The following is a 19,401-nucleotide window of genomic DNA, read 5'->3' as shown; positions in this document are numbered from 1 at the left end:
CTCCTCTCCTCCCATCTGCCTTCCTGCCCCTATCTTGCCTCTTTCCCTATCTCTTCATATCTTCCATATCTCCCGTTGCTCCCTCCGTTTTTGGGGGTTTTTTTCACCCTCGCTTACTCTCATTTCATATTTTCCCTTCTCCTTCTCCATCACTGCACTGTTTCTCACCTATCCCCCCGCTGGTCCTCTGTTTCTTCCCAATCTCCTCTCATGTGCTATTTCCCTCTATATTTGGCCTCTAGTTCCTCAGTAATCCTTCTCTCCCACATTTGTTCATCTCCTTCCCATGGCTGTTGGTTCACACCCTTCACTCTTCCCCTCATGTTGCTCTTTTATTTCAGTGACCCACCATCACTGATTTGGTGACTTGTCTGTGTTGGATAGGCTACAAATCCAAAATTGTTAATTTGGGGATTGATCTTCAATGGTTTATTTTACCAAGTTAGAGTAACTTTACAGCTAACAACTGCTTAAACTTTTCAAAGCAAGTAGGATGCTCAAGTTTAAACCTTTTTTTTTTCTTGTTTCAAATCCACAAAGATTTAGTTCACTGTCCTGAAGCTCCTATAAAATGTTTATCTTAACATTTTCAAAATGGTTTGTAAATGGGGAAGTTCTCAACTTCCAGAAGCTTCATGTGAATTTGCTTTATAGCACAAGAATATATTTGTGTTTGTGTTCAAGTTTCATATAACTAATTGTTGATTTGAGGTCACCAGTTGTTGACCTTAAATCAACTGGTTGTTGATTTGAGGTCAGTACCCTCAGTATGATGCTTTACAGTTGGTACTTGACTGCCTTAACTATACTTCACTCACCAGAAGGCATTGGGTTTGACTTTAAGAGCAACTGCAAATTTCAGTCGTGCCTGTTGGTTTTGGTTTTGGGTCTGGGGTTTCTTTCTGAGTCCAAACTTTCACTGTCCTCACTGTGGATATTGAGACTGTTGTAGCAGCAGTTTCCAGATCACAGCTGGCTTTTTTCTTGCTGGTCTAAGCCAATTTTCTTTCTCTGGAGGGTGGTAGTTTGTGTCAGATGGGTGAAACAGAGGTGTTCCAACATCACAAAGATCCCAAAACACACGTCAAAACTGATTTTGGGATGGCTTTAGCATGCTGACATTAAGCTCCTGCAATGACCTCAAAGTCATTTGATTTACATGGTCAAATAAATCATTTGAATTTCTCTGTTAGAAATTCAAAGTGATAGAGTCTATATCAGTGCTTTATCATTTTTTTTTATATCAAGAGTGATCAAATATTCAGACAAAGCTGTTAGAAACTGCAAAAAGTTTATAGTTGAGGTTCGACGTGCCCAGATATGCTCTAGATATATGAGGATAAATGTCTGTAATTTGTCACTGGAAATATTGCAGAGGGGGACAAGTTTGGACTCAACATATAGCATTTAGAAATCATAATGTGTACAAATACAGACATAAACACATTGTTATCTGCATGCACAGTCACCCACAACCCATAAAAAAAACAGCTGCTGGGCTTTATTGGGATGGTCCAGGGAGAGATTGTAGTTTGCACTTTGGTTGCTGAAGCGTCCTGTTCAGCAGAATGATAGGCCCCTTAAGAATAGGATTTTTTTTTTTTAAACTTAAACACTGTGATAAACTCTGGCTCCTCAAAATTGTTCTCATGCGTACACAGCCCATGAAAAATATTAGGACTGTTAGGAAGGACTGGCAGTGCAAGACACTGCCAATCAACTCTGGTAGATATCATCCACTAGATTCTCTGTAAACAGATGTTGGCAACATCTGTTGGTGGTGTTGAAATTTTGGGTGCCAAAAGCTTGTTTTTGTTGCGGTTCGTAATTGGAGAAATATTTTCTGATGAAGCCATTTTGTAAGTGCTTGCAGTTGTCTGCCAGTGGTTAGTGTTGTTGCTGTCAGATGATCACAAAACAGGAAGTAAAAAAAAAGTTGCTCGGCCTTTAAATATTAAATATCACCTACACGTTCACTCAGTAGACCATAGTGTGATTTGAGCTTCTACTGGATGACAATATCCTCAACAAAGAACACTAACCATTAAACTAACTAAATAATCCCTGTCAACTCATCCATCTGTTTAGAAAATAAGCTAATAATAAACAAAATCTTTCTGCCTCTTGTTCTCAACACCTAATTGGACACAATTGTGGTTTGCTCTCGCAGAAGATTTACTAAAAACTCCACAAGTCAGTAATGATAGTATCTGGATGCCTTTAAGAAGTGGAGGTCCACATTAGGCTGGATGCATGTGAAAGTAAGGAGTAAAGGAGACATTCTGATCAGATGTTTGACCCCCACCACTGATTCCTTTCAGTGCAGAGGATCAGTGGCTCTTCTACAAGCTCCCACTGTTTAATCTATCCAGAATATATCTCGAGAATCATTAACTGTGCCTTGGCTAGCATGAAAGATCCCCTTTCCTATTTTTATACTCTGTTTTTATGCCCTTGCCACTGGTATTTTTAGCTGAATTGTAGACTAGATGACTACCAATGGAGTAGTAGTTTTGGATTTAAACATTTTTGTGAGGCTAAAACTCTTGTTTCGCCAGTTAATGCTTAAGCCGGTTAATAAAGGTTTTCTATCATGCCTTACCTTCTTCTTTAGAAAGAAAAAAAAAACAAACAAACCCGTCTTATTTTCAGACACAAAAGCAACAGCCACGATGGAGGACGCCCATCGCCAAAAGCTTGAGTTCAGTGCGCCAGACCAAAGAGAAGTCTGACCTCTCCCAATCCAATTCAAGGTCACACACATACACACCTCCAGTCAGACAAAGAGCATCTGCACATTTGCTTCAGGGCAAGGAATCACTGTTGAAGACAGAGGTCATGGATAGGACAACCCAGAGAACAAAAAGAGAAAAAAAAAGAGAGCAGACAGGAAGAGGTAGAATGTGTGTTTTTATGCATGTCAGAACGCCGACACAGAAGGAGTGACGCAGCGTCATCAATGAAAGGTACTGAAGTGGCACAAAGCTGGTAGCAGGTGCAGATCAGTGTGTGCGTGCTGTCTGGATGTGTGCCGGTGAATTTGTGAACACTTGCACATGTGTGAGAGCCGGGTACGTGCAAATGAGTTGAGGGATGAGCAGACATGGGAGGGGACCGCACTGTGGAGCCCAGCGGGGACGTCACACCAAACCTGCCCCGGCTCGGCTCCCTCTACCGGGGGGTGCGACGCTGCATCCCATTACCTCGAAAAAGACATTTGTGTGGCGTTTGTCTTGTGTGTGCATGAATGCATCGCTGGGAAATGGATCAATGTTGCATTTTCCAAAGAATCAGCTTGTATTCTAGCCCTTGATGTTGACGGGGACTGAGCACACGCTGATTACTTTGCTTTGTCTTCACTTGTCCAATCTTCCTTCTGCATCCTATTTCCTCTGCTCCAAAGTCTCCTTCACTGGATGATTCTGATTGAATACCAAGTAGGCTTGTGCCCCATTTTACAAGATCCCAACTGCCTCGTGTGTGTTTTGTGTGCATCAGAGAGAAGTAAACCATGTACACTAAACGAGAAAGCGTGTGGGCATTAGTGAGGTTATTGGCACGTCATAGAAACCACACAGCATGTTTTTCATACTCTGGAACAAGAAAGGTTATTCAGTCTAAAATTCACAAATACCTGCATGGTCATGTCTGGGACATATTCCAGAATGCTTGCACACACGTTTGTTGTCACCTGGCTTCAGAAAAACACAGACTCTCTTTCACAAAAGCACAAAGACGCACAACAGGGAGTGAGCAATCAGTTTTCTTTTTTCTTATTCCCATCACATGCACAACCTGTGCCTATACCAGAGAAAAAAATGCCCTTTGCAGATGCCATGTGCTTGATTGTGCCTGCGTGCCTGTAATTCTCGATCGCTCATTCCTCTCTCCATCCCCGCCCCATCTCATCACTCTGTCACCATGTCAACAAAGACCAGGTTTAGTCCTTCAAAGGGCAACGCTCAACAGCTGCCGGATGGAGGTGACCGTGCCGAAGAAGACGCCGAGAGAGACGAAAAGAAAAAAACGGATTGTGGAAAAAAAAAAAGAGACAAATGATAGCTGTGTGGAGAACCAGAACAGACGAGGGCCGAATGATTTTGGGTCAAGGCTATAGGAAAGGAAAAGAAGGAGAAGGGATTATACAGAAAAAATAGGTGAACAGCATATTGTCCTTTCACAAATCACATGCTCATCTCCTGCCTGCCCATTGTGCAGCACCAAGCTGAAGTGCTTCTGTTTCTGTCTTTTGAAGAATCCTAAAGTGATCTATCCTTCTATATAAGCTTAGTTCTGATGTGTCCAAGTGACTCAAATGACTCAAATATTAAAAAAAAAAATGGAGGTAAAATGTGTGACTTGACGCTTTGCTTTTTTCCTACAACTTGAGCGATCAAATGTTTTATGGGGGGACAGGATTGGCTGTCACACAAAGGACAGCTGATTACATCAGGTGAGATGACGTAAGATGAAAAATAAGGGGAGGAAAATGTGAGGGAAAAAAATCATTGCCATACGTTTAGGACAACATCAAACATGAAGCAGGTAAATTTACTCTGTCGTAAACATCTATTTTAGCACAACAGCTAGACGTCATCAAAGCTTAGATGGATTTAAAGAGGAGAAGATTCTAAGGGCCTGGCCCGTTTTTTTTTTTTTATTCTGTATACATTTTTATGGTTACTGCCCTCACTTCATCTCTCTCTTGGTGTGCGAATACCATGGAAACTGGACTCTTATGTTGTTGTCTTGACATGCTAAAAAAAGATGCACCTCTCTCAAAGGTCACTGGACATCACCTGAATGTGTCAGTCAAAGAAAGGCAAAGAGATGCAACGTTCATAACAGAACCCCTAAAGAATGAACGTTTTTGCGTTTTAATGACTGATTTAGAGAGAGATTGTTTCTATGTGCATCAAATCAGGCTCATTTGTGCATCCTTCTATGTGCGAGGTGTCGAAGATCTGCCGCTCCTTCTCCAAACTTTGTTGTTTTCTTCCAGAGCTAAAGCTCTGTGTCTGTGCTCCTGTTGTCTTCTATTATACCGGCTTTGTGTACTTAAATAAACTGTGTGCAGTGTGCACGGTTGGTATTTTTGGTTTTGAGAACGTTTGTGCAGACATCTGTGTCTCCGATGTCGTCCTGCCTCTGTAACGGAAAAGCCAGCCATGTCTGTGGCTGTGGATGAGTCATCCCTAAACTCCAGAGAGGAGGAAAGACAACATCGCTCAGACACAAACCTCACATTAGCTGGCCTTCCTCACCCAGTCAAAATGCTCTCCTGCATCAAGGCTTGTTGTTTTCCTCCCTCATCAGGTTCACAGGAAGACAAATTATCATTAGAGGCTGTGAACAAACCTGTCCATATTTACATATGGTCAATCAAAAGAGATGTTTGCTGAAAAGCCTGTGAATTTTGAAGGATTACTGCGATGGACTTTTAAACTGCAGTGGTTCTGATTTATCCTAGTTCGTGGATTGTAAGGGTGTAATGGGTACAAAGTGGACGATTTGGCTCTAGATTTTGTTTATAAGGTGAGGTTTGGTATAACTACAGGATAACCAATAACTACGAGCAGCTCATATGCAGCACTAACAAAATTTTTGTAAAGCTAAATGTTTGTGTGTTTGAAATAAACATGTTCTTATTTCAAATGATTTAGTCAACATGGAGCAATTTGAGAATCTTATTGGTGTAGGATGGAAATTCAATGTAAACATATATAAATCAAAAACCTGTTTCTTACCCTTTATTACAGTTTGTCATTAGGTTGCAAATGCAAGATTTTATCTTGCATTTTGTGGTTCTGACATATTTAATGAGGTTACACCTGATATCAAAGATTTGAATAAATACACAGTTTGCACAAGTAGAACTTAACATGTTTTTTTTTCTAAAAGGTAAGATTATCATCATCAATCTCGCATTCATTTGGCATGGATTGTTTTGTTGTGTCACTGAACAAAATGCCATAAAAATATACATCCAGGCGTGACATCTGTTTTGTGATTTGCTTGTAAACATACTTGTACCATGTTAGCTTTTACATAAATGAGATCAACTGAAGATTTGCGATAAAATTCACTAAGTAATGCAGCTTTGCCTTTCGCTGTTTTTGGTCACCAGATTCGCAAACATATCTATCAGTTTCAACAGACGCAGCATTTTTCACCGATTTTTGCATTTGCTATTGTTTTGTGGCAGAAGGCAAGACTCTTCTCAATACTTCAAGGAATGCCTTAAATCAAAGATGTGCCCACTACATAAATGATCAAAACACTAACTCCACTGTTGCTATTCTCCTTGGAAACCAAAAAATAAATAAATAAATAAATGTGCATTTCTGGTTTATCCACCCATTTTGCATTATTTTGGTGTGCATTGCTTTAGGCCATATCTTGCTCATTTTCAGCCATGTTATTTAACAAAAAGCTATAAAACATTATACCTGTAAGTTATGACTGTGCCCATAATCGTTCTTCACCAATACATCGACCCTGACACCCCGGTTTGCTGGTTAGTAAACAAGACTAAATGAAGATATTGGGGAGAATTTACAAACAAACTGAATTGCATCACATTGCCTGTTTTGTACATGAATCTGCTTTATTTCTGTATCATATTCACAACTCAGATTGTAGAGGCAAACACATGTATGAAGCCCACATGAGTACGTTTTTTTTTTCTTTCTAATTTTTAGGGATTATCTTGATTAGTTTGGTGCAGATTACTTTAGATTGTAGTCAACTCATTTTCTGTCATGTCACTTAACAAAAAGCAACAAAAAATGTGTCCTTGCAAATGACTACAATGCATTTGGGTTTGGTGATAATCCACCAATGTGAGCTTGTATTTACAGAATACAGACGTGAAGATTCTGGGAGAAATCCACAAGCCAATTTGACTGGCTGCGTTTTGTACATGCTCTCTAGTTTATTGTTGCACCAGGGTCACGATTCAGATTGCAGACACTAGCAGAGTCCAGTAGATGCAGCAATTTTTCACCATTATTATTTCATATTTCTTTATTGTGACTGAGGAAAGGACAAGAGTCTGAAACTCAGTAAAATAAAATAGAAATCTTAGTGATTTGGACTGATTTTAGGACAGATGTACGTACCGTTACAATCTTAATTTCTTGAATATAAGAAAGAATAAGTGAGGATTCAAGAGGCAGGCCACAAAGCATTACAATTTGATCCACTTTGAACAATTTTGACTTGCTATTTTATTTCTGAACCAGATTTGCAATGCAAATTGCAGATATATGCAAATAGGAGCACAGCCATCAAGTCCAGGAAATGGAATAATTTTGTGTTTCCCTTTTATATATATATATATATATATATACAATACAACTTCTGCATCCTGTGGCCTCACATCAGCATCCCTTTGCCTGTCTTTGGTGGCGCATCTCTGCGCTCCTCCATGTGTCTTCCAATAATCTATGTGACTGGCTGCTGGTGACCCTCTGTGACCTCCAGCTGAGTGTCATGACAACGGGACACTGACAAATGTCGGAGTAGATATTGGCTGCCTCAATCTCCTAAGCCTCTCTCCTGGGTAGGAAACCACCCACGCAGTCTGGCCGCTACACTGCAGAGGAGCGAGACGCGGGGAGATGTTGCGTGTTTGCCATCCGGTCAGCCTGTCAGCCCGTCCGTTGCATTGAACCCGAGGTTATCGAACGAAAGGGCACGGGAGGTGCAGAGAGGCGAGCATGCAGACAGGAAATAAGAAAAGGGAGCGTGATGTCTGAGGCATCTGAATGCTCTCCGTGTCGCGTTGCTGAAGTGTGTGTAATTGGGAAGGGGATTGCAGCGTGCTGATTGGAAGCAGCGGCGGGGCGGGTTTCTGCGTTAATTTGGAGCGCGTTGCGTTAAGCCCAGTGTTAAAGGCAGATGTGTTAGGCACGAGTGTGTGCGTGTGTGTGCTAAAAGAAAGAAGGTAGAGAGCGTTGCGTGTCTGGTATATTTAAGTGTGTTGTCAGGTTGTTGAGGAGCATGCGAGCTGAGCTTTAGTGAACGTGTGTGTCGCTGGGCCGTGTAGTTCCAGCGCTGGTGTGTGACTTTTTTTTTTTTATACCGAATACATGTGATTGAATGTGCAAGCGTGCGTGCGTGCGTGTGCAATTCCTCCCAGGCCGCTCCACCTTCCCAGCAAACTGCCTCTGCATGCATAATTAACCAGGATGACTGGGGAGGTAAACACACAGAGAGACGTTCCATCCCTCCACTCTCTGTGTGCCTCCGCTTTGTGCATCCGCACGTGTGTGTTTATTGGTGTCAGACAGACAGACGGACCAGGAGCAGGAAAGAGATTTGAAGCCAAAGTGCTTCAGAGCCAGATTTGATGGAACGAGTGAGCTCTCTCTCTCTCTCTCTCTCTCTCTCTCTCTCTCTCTCTCTCTGTCTCTCTCTCTCTCTTTCTCTCTCTCCCTCTCTCTCTCTTTTTCTGTCCTTTTGTGTGTGCATGTGTGTTGAGAAAGCAGATAAATCCCATCTCAAGCTGCCTCTGAAGATGATGTGATGAAAAAGAGGAAGAGAAAGGATGGGGGTGTGGGGGGAGTACTGGAACCAGCCACAGTTCTGCGCATTATGAACCATTCAGCGGAACAATCAAATTCACCCCTCTCTCTATTCCTCCCGCTCCTTCTTTTCCTTCTCCCCATCCCTTCCTGGCAGTGTTTAACTTGGAGGCAGATGCATTTTAATGCTACAAACGAATAGATCCTCTCCAGGTGTGATGAAGCACAAAACTGTTCAAATTATAATAGTAAGGCAGCTGAAAGGGGAAAAGACGTTGGATGCAGCAGTGGTTATCAATGTTGGGTTTTGTTTGAAGGGCTCAAGAATTTGTCTAATTATCAATGGAGAGAGAACCATTTGCTGTCAAACTGGAAGGAGAGCTTCCAAAAACATACATTTTCAGGTCTCACCACAGATAACTTGCAATCAGATCAGTTCTAATTAGGTCTTGACTTTGGCCAAACCACTCTAACTCATACTTGGCTTTCATCTATGGTTTTTAATAGGAGCTATGGTTGAATGTTGTTTTTCTTTGCCCCACTTTTAAGTCTTTTGAAACCAGTAATAGTTTTTTTTTCCTAAAATTGCCTTGTATTTAGTTCTATGCAATTTTCACTCAAGAAATTCTCACATCTTGGTATTATTATAACTGTGTTTCAAAATAGGGAGAGTGTGTATAGGGTGATGGGAAGTTCTAGGTTTTCGGAGGACGGCTTGTCATGTGAGGCATTTTATTTAATTTTTCTTTCCTTAGGCCTCCTCTGAGACGTTGTGTTGAAGGAAAACGGTGGCACCAGACATAATCTACAGCAGTGGTCTCAAACTGCAATCCTTGAGGCGCCAGAGTCCTGCAACTTTTACATGTGTCCCTTGTTCTACACACTTGAATTAAATGGTGAAATTGCCTCACTAGCATGCAGTCGAGCTCTACAGATCTCTGCTAATGAGTTCATATTGGAGCCAGGTGTGCTGAAGCAGAGACATCTAAAAGTTGCCGGTCTCTGGCCCTAGAGGAATGCAGTTTGAGGCCACTGATCTAGAGATAGCAGAGTAAATGGAGCTAAATATAAAACGGATACCACTTTTTTTTTTCTTATTTTTATGAGAAAAGTCAAATATCTGGGTTTGCCTAAATGAAATGTTATTAAATAAGCTTTGTGGTTAAATTTTCAAAAAGTTCAATCACTCAATACATTTTTAGCTGCTGTGTAACAAAGTACTTCACAATGGATAAAAGCAGATGGAATAGCAAAAGAAAAACTGCTAGAAATTATACAGATGCAAACATGCGCAGAAAAGTTAAAACAAATAAATCAATCTAATAGTTTTAGGATATGAGAAATTGTGGGAATGTAGCAGATTAGCCAGTTTTAAGGGATATGAATGTGTTCGCCAAGCACGATATAGACCCACCTTGTGTGTAATGTGGATGCAAGCGGATGTGTGGTATTTGCTGCAGTTTGTATTTCCCATGAGCTCAGGCTGTGAAGCCCACTGACTAAATCATGCATTCTCTCCTCTGTCCTCTACAGCCCCCCTTCTCCTTGTCTTCCTCATCAAACTTATCATTCTATCACTTCTTCCCTGCTGTTGCATCCCCTCATCGTCCGTCTCTTTAGTGGTTTGCATTTTCTCTCTCTTTCTTTCTCTCTCTCTCACCTTCTATTAGACCACCAACGCCATGTTGTCTTTTCCCCTCTCGTTGCCACCCCCATCTCTAACGGGAAGGTTGAAGAGAAAATAGAAAGACGAGGAAAACGGGGGAGATAGTGGAATGGGAATAATCTTTCTCGTGCAGATATCACTTTGTTGAAAGATGAAAAATACGATCAGCTTGGAAAAATAGAAGACAAGAATAGAGGGGGGGAAATGTGGGTGTATTGCTGGATGTCTGTAATATATAGATGTATAGGCCTGCATGGAGCTATTGCAAAAAAAAGTAAACATATGCAAGTTTGCTTCTCCTTCAAGCCTCCTTCTCTGTTCTAATGCAAGCCCTGAAGAATGGGCAGACAAATAAACAGGGAGGATTTGGTGATCTCAGCATGTGTGCTCCATCCTCTCTCCTCTCTGCTCCTCACTGAAGCGGAGATGTTGTGCATCCACACATACGGCAATCGGTCGACACCATGGTGCCGCGCTTCTGTGCGGAAGATAACAGTGGAAAGGGAGGGAGGTGCCGAATGGAGGTGGAAGGGGGACGTGACGGGAATGTAGACGCCGCCATACACACACGGTGTGTGTGTTTGAGAAAATGCAAGCATGAAGTTAATCGATTCGAGGGAAGGTGTCTTTGGTTTCTTTGTTTTGTTTGATTGCAAGATGCAATCAAGCACACAAAATACGATTACAGTGTCATGTCTTGTGTGCCCAGCCCCAGGAACTTTTTTTTTTCCAATTTTGTCAGGTTACAACCACAAAATGCCGTTGATTTTATTTGGATTTTACGTAATAAACCAATGTAAAGAAGTGCCATAATTATAAAGTCCAAGTAAACTTAAACATGTTTTCCAGTTCTATATAGAAAGAGTAAGGTAATTAACCCGCCCTTTAAACTGATACACACACATAAATTCAGTGGAGCCTCTTAAAAGGCGATTAGTATATAGAAATTCTTTGTTATTTCATCTCAGTATAAATAGTTTAAACACATTTAGCTGTGTTTCTGCTTCAACACGCCTGAGTCAAATAATCAGGTCATTAACAGGGCTTTCAAAAACTTGTCTGCATACTAATGAAGTAATTCAGCTGTATTGGACCAGCGACCCATCTTAAAGTGGCAGCCCTGGAGGACTTGAATTGAAGACCTCTGGTTTAGACCAAAACACATTCTTCTTTTAGACCTGACCCAGTTCAAGTTCAGACTCCAATCCAATTGAGAATCATCGCTCACAACTCTGCTCTACATCCATTCCAACTGAGGCTGAGTCATAAAACCGCCTCTACAATATTTAGATATAACTTTTTTATTCCACATCAAATTAATCACATTATGTCCCGAAACGCACAATAAGGTTTACAGTTGTAACTTGGAAAACATTCAAGGAGTGAGAAATCTATAGCAAAGCAGTCAACACTGAAATATGTTCAATGTGGAATGAGAGAGCTTACTCCAAATACAAATAATTTGTGTCTTTGCTGAACCCACCTGCTGTTCTCAGCATGCTTGGTTTTGGAGAATCCTACGTCTTTTCCTTGATATTGTGTAAACAAGTATGCCCACACGCACGTCACCCCAGGTGGAATGGTATTGACCTGAGAGTAGGGGAGCAAGGATGGGAGGAAAGCAGATATTAGGTCTCCATGGGAATTTACAAGTGTCTCTTTGTCAATAAATGTGAGCATTTGTTTGTAGTATTTTTAAAACGATAGACCAGAGCTTTTCTGAACAAGAAGTGCACAAATTTAAGATAGTCTATTGAACTCAAAAACATACACCGAGTATTCATAGATGAATAATGTTGTGTCTGGTGATATGTTATATGGTCCCAGAGTGGATTGAGAGGGCAGATATTGTACTAAAACGGACTCTCTCAGACACACACATACACACACACGCACTCTGATGCTCACTCTGATGCTCACTGTCTCCTGGTGACTCTTTTACTTTTATAGATCAGCAAAAGTCTCCACCTCTTCCCTGTTCATCTCTGTTCTGTATAAACACATTCACACACTTACGTACACATGCATGCAGGTGAAACCGTATAGTCCCAAAACGCAGTCACATACTGGAAGAAATGCATCTTACACTATCAACACAACCCCTCTGCTGCATTTGGAGCACACAAATGTTAGTGATCACTTCTCCTGGGAGTGAACTAGAGTTTCTATGTGACCAGAAGGGAGTAAATAGTATGTGACCCAGCTGAAAATTTCATAAACACCCGACCAGGAAATAACATAAAATTACTAAAGGGTTGAATAATTAAAGAAATTAACATTTTTAAAAATGGCTTAATTATTACATAGTTCAAATACACTTGATATGTGTACAGTTAACACAAACAATGGCACAGAACTATATGAGAATAAAAAATAATACCAAGGATCGCTTTAGGTTTTACATTGGTCAGTCAAACCAGACCAATAAAGCTGAATATGTGTGTTTGGAAATGCATGCAACACATTATCTTCTTTGGATCTGAATGGCTGTGTGTCTGCATGTGTGCTTTTCTCAGAAAGAGAAATTAGTTGTTACTTTAAGTGTCTCTTGAAATGCATACTCAAGTTTTCTTTAGACAAAGAAAAATGCTTATATCCCAAGAACCTTCCTTCATGATTTCTTGTCTTTTTTCTCTATTTCCTCTTCTTCTTCTCTCCATACCTTCAGAACCCCAAATCCCCCTTCCTCTTCCTCCCGTTTCACCTCCCCCTCCCTTCTCAGCCTACAGACGGAGTGAGTTATGCAGTCCTTTCGTGAGCGCAACAGTGGTTACCACAGCAACCAACCCTGCTATCAGCAGGAGCCCCATGAATTATCTCGCCTGGAGACCTACCGGCAACACCCACATCATCCCCATCCGCAGCATCCACACCCAGGCCCTGGTCCACATCCAGGCCCTGGCCCCGGGCACAGCAGGTCAGGCTATGAGGCTATGTCTAACGCAGCAAACGTGCCCACAGGTGGAGCAGCTGGAATTGGAGGACCCAAGGACTGTTACAGCCAACAAAATTATTCTGGGTACCCAGGAAGTACTGGAGGCAGTGGAAATGGAAATGGGAGCTCATCAGCCTCACAGGCAAAAAAATCTTTTAGAGGAAGCAAAGTTCCCCCACCAAACCCCAGTCAACACCTACAGGGCCCTGGAGGCTATAGTAATCACATGGGCCCAGGAAATTATTCCGCCCAGTATATGAGCGAGGGCCATCTCCAGCAGAAATGGGAGGACCCTGCACAGTTAGCACAGTATGAACAGGAGCTGGTGGGGCGACTGGAGGCCGGAGCTTCCCCTGCACCTGGATCTTCCCAGTACATAGACTCAAACTTGTTGGGGCACTCCCAAACCCCATGCCACCAGCCTTCTACCCCAAGTTATACAAGTCCACACCACCAGCCTCACCCTCCTAATCCTGCTCCCTCACCTCTCATGTATCCCCAAAGTCATCTACACTACCCTCAACCCTCCCCTTCTCCATCCCCATACATGGAAAAATGCAGTCCCATGCCCCATTGTTATAAAGGCTATAATATACCTCCAAATGCTCAGTATAGTAGACAGCTAAGTAGTCATAGCAGTTTGAAGCAGGGGACTTACAGGTCAACCCAGAACAGCTATGGGTACCAGCAGTCAACACCCAGAGGTTATGAGCAGCAGACCTCTTTACAGGCAATGACCAACCCCCAAGAATCCCACCCTAAATACCAACATTATAACCAACCCCAACAAAATTACTGTCTGTCAGAGCTCCCTGTTAGATCTCCAGAACAGTATTATCAGACTTGCAGCCCCTCCTCAAGTCATTCCCCTGCTCGCTCTGTTGGACGCTCACCCTCATACAGTTCCACCCCTTCACCACTGATGACTAATCCAGAATCATTCCAGTATGGCCAACCACCAATGACACCGGGGGCAGCCTCATCGTCGTCATCCTCTTCAGCTGGTATGCAAGATCAACCCAGTGCAAACACCATGCTAATGCCCCCACGGTCCCACCCTTCACCCAACATATCCCACACAGCATCCCACAGCTACACTTCAACACCACAAGCACCCACAATGAAGGAGCGCTTCTCTGAGAAGCTGTTGTCAAACCCTAGCTTGTGGAGCCTGAACGCCCTCACCTCTCAGGTGGAGAATATCTCCAATAATGTTCAACAGCTCCTGCTTTCAGAAGCCCTGGTTGCAAACAAGAAGGGCAGCAAGCGCAGCAGTGGTGGGAGCAACAGCAGCACTGGAAGTGGGGCCTCCACCAAGAAAGGTGAAGAATACAAAAGCCCTCCATATCCAGACAGTGGTGGCAATGTGGGCGGGGCCCCCATGCATGAACCTTACTCTACCCCACAGCACCAACCATTGCCTATGGAACTCCATGAGGGTGGCTACTCCAGCAGTAGTGATGAACCATTGGACAGAGGTTTCTATTACTTTGGCCAGGGTAGAAGTCCAGCCCAGGCCCACAACAACACACAACTCAGTCTGGACACAGCCTCCTCTTGCTCCATTGCGTCTCCAGATGATATGTCTACTAGGTCTGGGGACTCGGGACTGCACAACCTTACCCCTGATCCTATAAGATGCACGGCAGGGCAAGGGAGAGATGGCATGAGTACCCCAGTGAAGAGCATTGGTGATGAGAGATCTCCAACAAGCATTACAATACCAAGTCCTATGAAACAAGAAAGTGATTCTCCATCAGACATACAACACATCAATCAGCCTGTAAAAGAGAACTTTGAAGAGTCAGCTTGGACTGAAAAACCTGCTGGAAAAGAAGAGGAAGCAATGGAAAAAACTCTTGATTTTATACGTAATTCAGACTCAAGCAACCCTACAGAGAAGCAAGAGAAATGGACAGATGAGGAAAAATGCCCAGATTTCTACAGCAAAATAAACACGAACATGGCAGAAAAAGGCTATTGCTATGAAGACACAATGTACCAAGAGGTCCAGAGCAAATATGACTCAGATGCAAGAGATTCAGTTGAACAGTCCCCAGCTGATCTCTCTGATTCCAGTAACAAAGATCACTTTAGTCAAGAGATGAAGTCAGAGGTATTCAAGTCTGAATCTCCAACTGCATCTGAGAGTTCTGTGAAGACGTTGCCATTCATTTCAAGAGGAGACCTTGAGCAGGATCCATATTCCACAGAGAAAGATGACAGTTCAGCAAATAACTCTCCAACCCCACAAACTAAAGACCTGGAAGAGTTTAGCTGTGACAAGAAGGAGAGCAGAACTCAGGAGAATGACAAAGACATAATAGGAGAAAGGGAAGAGGATGAGATAAATGAAGATGAGAAAGAAGAAACTGAAAAAAGTTCTCTTTCACAGCTTCTGTCTAAAGAAGTTAGGGAGGAAGCAGAGGAGGAGAATGAGAGTCAGACATTGACTGAAGAGCACACAAATAATGAAGACATTCAAATGAGTTCCTCTGATGATCTCTGTAGCAGAACAGAAATCCACAATTTAGTTCTTAACACTGACAGTGATTTTGCAGGGGGACCCGGTCATCTTAATGCAGCAGCAGCAACGACAGTAACAGATGTTTCAACAAGGGAGTCAGCCATTGGCGACACAGCACCTCAGCCACAGTCCGCTATGCCAGTCTTCTCTGCTCTCAATGACAAGGCAGCTCCTCCTCTTCAGGCTAGAGATCATATTGATCATAGCGATGCTAAGGTCCTGGAGCCAGACTCTCCTCAGCTGCCAGGGAAGTCAATACTTCCCTCTGCCCCTTCCTGGGCTGACACTCCACCATCTCCTCAAAAAGGGGATGATGATATAGAACCAGGCATAAGTTGCTCCAGTGCTGTGACACCACTAGCTAAACCAGAGCCTATGGTTCCATCTGCTCAGCCCAGGACATATGGCCGTAAGCATGTTAGGGGTAGAAGGAGAATCATACATTCAGGTGTCGCATTAAGGCGACAACTGAGCTTGAAGAAGGAGGAAGAAAAAGAGGATAAAGAAACAAATTCTTCTCAGCAAAAATCGAGCATGGCTCCAAGCAAGACTGTTTTATTCTCAGATCAAACTCACCTTGCTCATCAGGGATCTATGATGAGCCAGACTCCTAAAATGCTGACAGATGGTTTTCAATCCAGAATGTGCACTCGCTCTTTCAATGCACCAGATATGCAAACAAAAGTTGAACCTAATGTGAAGAGAAAACCAGGCCCAAAACCTGGATCTAAGCCAGGGTCAAAACCCAGTGCAAAACCAGGATCTAAGCCCGGTGCTAAGCCTGGTCTAAAGTCAGGTCCCAAACCTGGACCAAAACCTGGGAAAAAGGCAGGACAAAAGCCTGCATCACATGAATCAGAAGTGCCACTGAAAATTGAAACTGTTGTAAGGCAAAAACCAGGGCCAAAACCAGGTTCAAAATCTGGACCAAAACCAGCCCTAAGACCAGGTCCAAAACCTGGACTCAAGCCTGCTGAGGTTTTGGCTCCTACTGAGGCTGCTCCCATCAAAGCTCCAGTTGGTCGCCCCAGGGGTTCAATTTCAAAAGCAAAATTGATGGACCGGGAAGATCCAAGACAACAAGTCCCAGAAATGCAAAACAGGACCAGGAAAGCTGTAAAACATCCAACACTGCAATATAACCAAGACGGAAGATCTCCTACAGAGGAAAAGCGATCTCTCCCAGAAATAAAGGTACATGAAAGGGAAAACAACAATATGGTCTTAAGATCCAGAAAATCCTCACAGGATAAGCTAACAAAAGAGAAGGAAAGGGGAGGGGAAGATATTCAAACTTCAACAACAACAGAAAATAAAATTAGCAATATCTCTCTGAAAGTTAAAGAGGTCATAGTTGTGAAAAAACTACTAACTCCAAATCCTGACACCATGATGACAACAAATGTTTCCCTACACTCACCTGTACCGCTTGCAAAGCCAGTCCTCTCTGAAGAATCTAAAGAAAAGACATCAATACTAAAGCGCACCTCTATCCCGGACATTTCCACACCCCTTGTAAAAAAGAAGAGAGGTCCAAAGCCCAAACTAAGAAACTTACCATCTCAGTCAGTCCTGTTTGAAGAGATTCTACCAGCATGCAAAGAGAAAAGTGTCCGAGGCCCCAGAAGAAAGCGAGGACCACCTAGGAAAGCTTCTCTGGTCAGTGCCTCAACAAAAGATGCTCCTGCTAACAGCAGCGGATCTACCAACAGTGACATGCCTGTGGTGCCTCCTCAGTGCCCCACCAAAACAAAAGTTCTCCCCCCACGCAAAGGCAGAGGGCAGAAATATGAGGCAATGGTACAGAAGATTACATCTCCCAGCGCAAAAAAACATTTCCCAGCTACCCAACAAGACAGTAGTCTAAGTGAGGATTTTACGTCGAAGGCTTTTTCTGAATTTGTCTTTAAGGAAGGTGAGGCTTTTATTCAAATAAATAACACAGAAACACTAGAGTTTACAAAGGAGGAAATGAAAGAGCAAGAAGAAGCAATGACAATTGAAGATGTATCACAACAAGGTGGAAAGCATGAGTTAAGTCAAGAGGAATCAGCAAAAGATTTAGTGAGACCATTAGCGGAAGAAGAGGTTACAAATAAGAATTATGGAAGACAAGAAAAGGGTAAAGTAGAAACCAAGATGGAGGTTGCTTACAATAAGGCTTCATCTTCAACAGAGACATCATTAGAAGTTGGAACTCTAGATGAGAGGACACACCAGACTTCCAAGAGTGATGCCACAAAGTCTGTCAGAACAAAGAGAAAGAGATGGGCCATGGTGGAAAGTACAGATGCGTCAGTGGTAGCTTTGGAAGCAGACAGCCTCATTATTACAACACCAAGACTTGCTAAACAGAGAGCTATTAAGAACAACCATGAAATGCACCTTAAACAGAGGAGGAAGAAGAGAAAGGGCGAAGCCAATTTAGAGGAAACCGAGACAGTAGATGAGCTCAACACAACAGAAATGCCAGAACCTGTGGAGAGAATAGAGGAAAAAGTCACCACCACAGAGTCCATAAAGTCCACAGAACCTCTAGGAACTAGTGAGGATAAATTCACAGAAACCCTCCAAGCCATCTCTGCAGAACTTATTCAAAAACCTCGAAGAGGCCGAAAACCATCCGCAAACCCAACGAAACAAAAAAGAAACCAAGCCTCAATGGAGTTTGCTCCTGGGAAGCCAGTGAAGATCCACAAAAAACCTGGGCCAAAACCTGGAATGAAAGATGCCATTGAGGTAATTGAGGCAGTTGTAAGGGCAGCCGGATGTGAGCAGGACCAGAAAGAGGAAAGAGCAAAGGAAGAAAGAGAAAAAAGAGAACGAGAAAATATAGAAAGTGAAGAGACTAGTATTGTTGGTCCTGTGGTGACCGTTACAGAAAAGCAGATGGAGTTCATCTCTGTGAAAAGAATCAGAAGGAGACCAATCAACAGGAATTCCAAACTATCTTTTTGTCCTTATGTACGGATTAACAACTCTAGAGACTTTTCTTCTTGGTGTGCCATCGTCAACAAGCCTGAAGATGCTGTTGTATTTCAGAGACGGAGAAAAAAGGGCATACTTAGAATGAGGAATCCTTTCACAGTTGCTAAAGTAGTGCCACACACTGCTGCCATGCAACTAGGACCATTGGTCAACACAAATCTATCTGACATGCGTCTTATGTGTTGCTTGTGTGGGAAACCACCAAACTACAAAGACCTGGGCGATTTGTGTGGCCCATACTATACAGAAGACAGTATTCCACGGAAAATTTTGACTATCACACATACGCAACTCTTCAGGGAAGACGGCACCAAGACTCACGGGAATGACAGTAACAGCAGTGAAGAACCAGGGACTTCCTCAAAGACTGAAGATGGAGTGAATACAGAAGAGGAGGGAAATACAGAAGCTACCACTGAAGAGGCTGGAAACAGCAGGCACCATCACCGGCACTACAGACGGCTACTGAGACCGGAAAGACCGTGTCAGGAAGATGGTCCGAGAAGAGTTACTCTCAGAGAGAGATTCAGGAGAATGAAGCAGCTTCAGAATCTCTGCACAGCCACTACAAAAGACCAAGAGGGCAATGAAACCATGTTCCAAAAGCTACAAATGGAGGCAGTGACCAAGGAGCACTGGGCTCATGAAAACTGTACCATCTGGACCAAGGGGATAATTATGGTAGCTGGAAGGCTATATGGACTGAAGGAAGCTGCCAACAAGTCAGCTCAAACGGTATGTTAATAATCATAAAGTG

General features: G+C 42.8%; 1 protein-coding gene across 3 annotated transcripts in view; it reads left to right on the top strand.

Moving 5' to 3' along the window:
- The window catches only part of LOC129363711 (retinoic acid-induced protein 1), a 60,997-nt gene that overhangs the window by 36,190 nt on the left and 5,406 nt on the right, over positions 1 to 19,401 (top strand). For all 3 annotated transcript variants that reach the window (XM_055035968.1, XM_055035967.1, XM_055035969.1), the window contains exon 2: positions 12,863 to 19,379. In XM_055035968.1, the coding sequence (XP_054891943.1) occupies positions 12,936 to 19,379 (6,444 nt within the window). In that variant the 5' untranslated portion in view covers positions 12,863 to 12,935. The remainder of the gene's footprint in view (positions 1 to 12,862; positions 19,380 to 19,401) is intronic.

The sequence above is a fragment of the Poeciliopsis prolifica genome, unplaced genomic scaffold (assembly GCF_027474105.1).
Source record: "Poeciliopsis prolifica strain line A6 unplaced genomic scaffold, Auburn_PproV2 SCAFFOLD010, whole genome shotgun sequence".
Lineage (NCBI taxonomy): Eukaryota > Metazoa > Chordata > Actinopteri > Cyprinodontiformes > Poeciliidae > Poeciliopsis > Poeciliopsis prolifica.
Note: the sequence above shows the minus strand (reverse complement) of the source record. Positions and strands in the feature narration are given on the sequence as shown.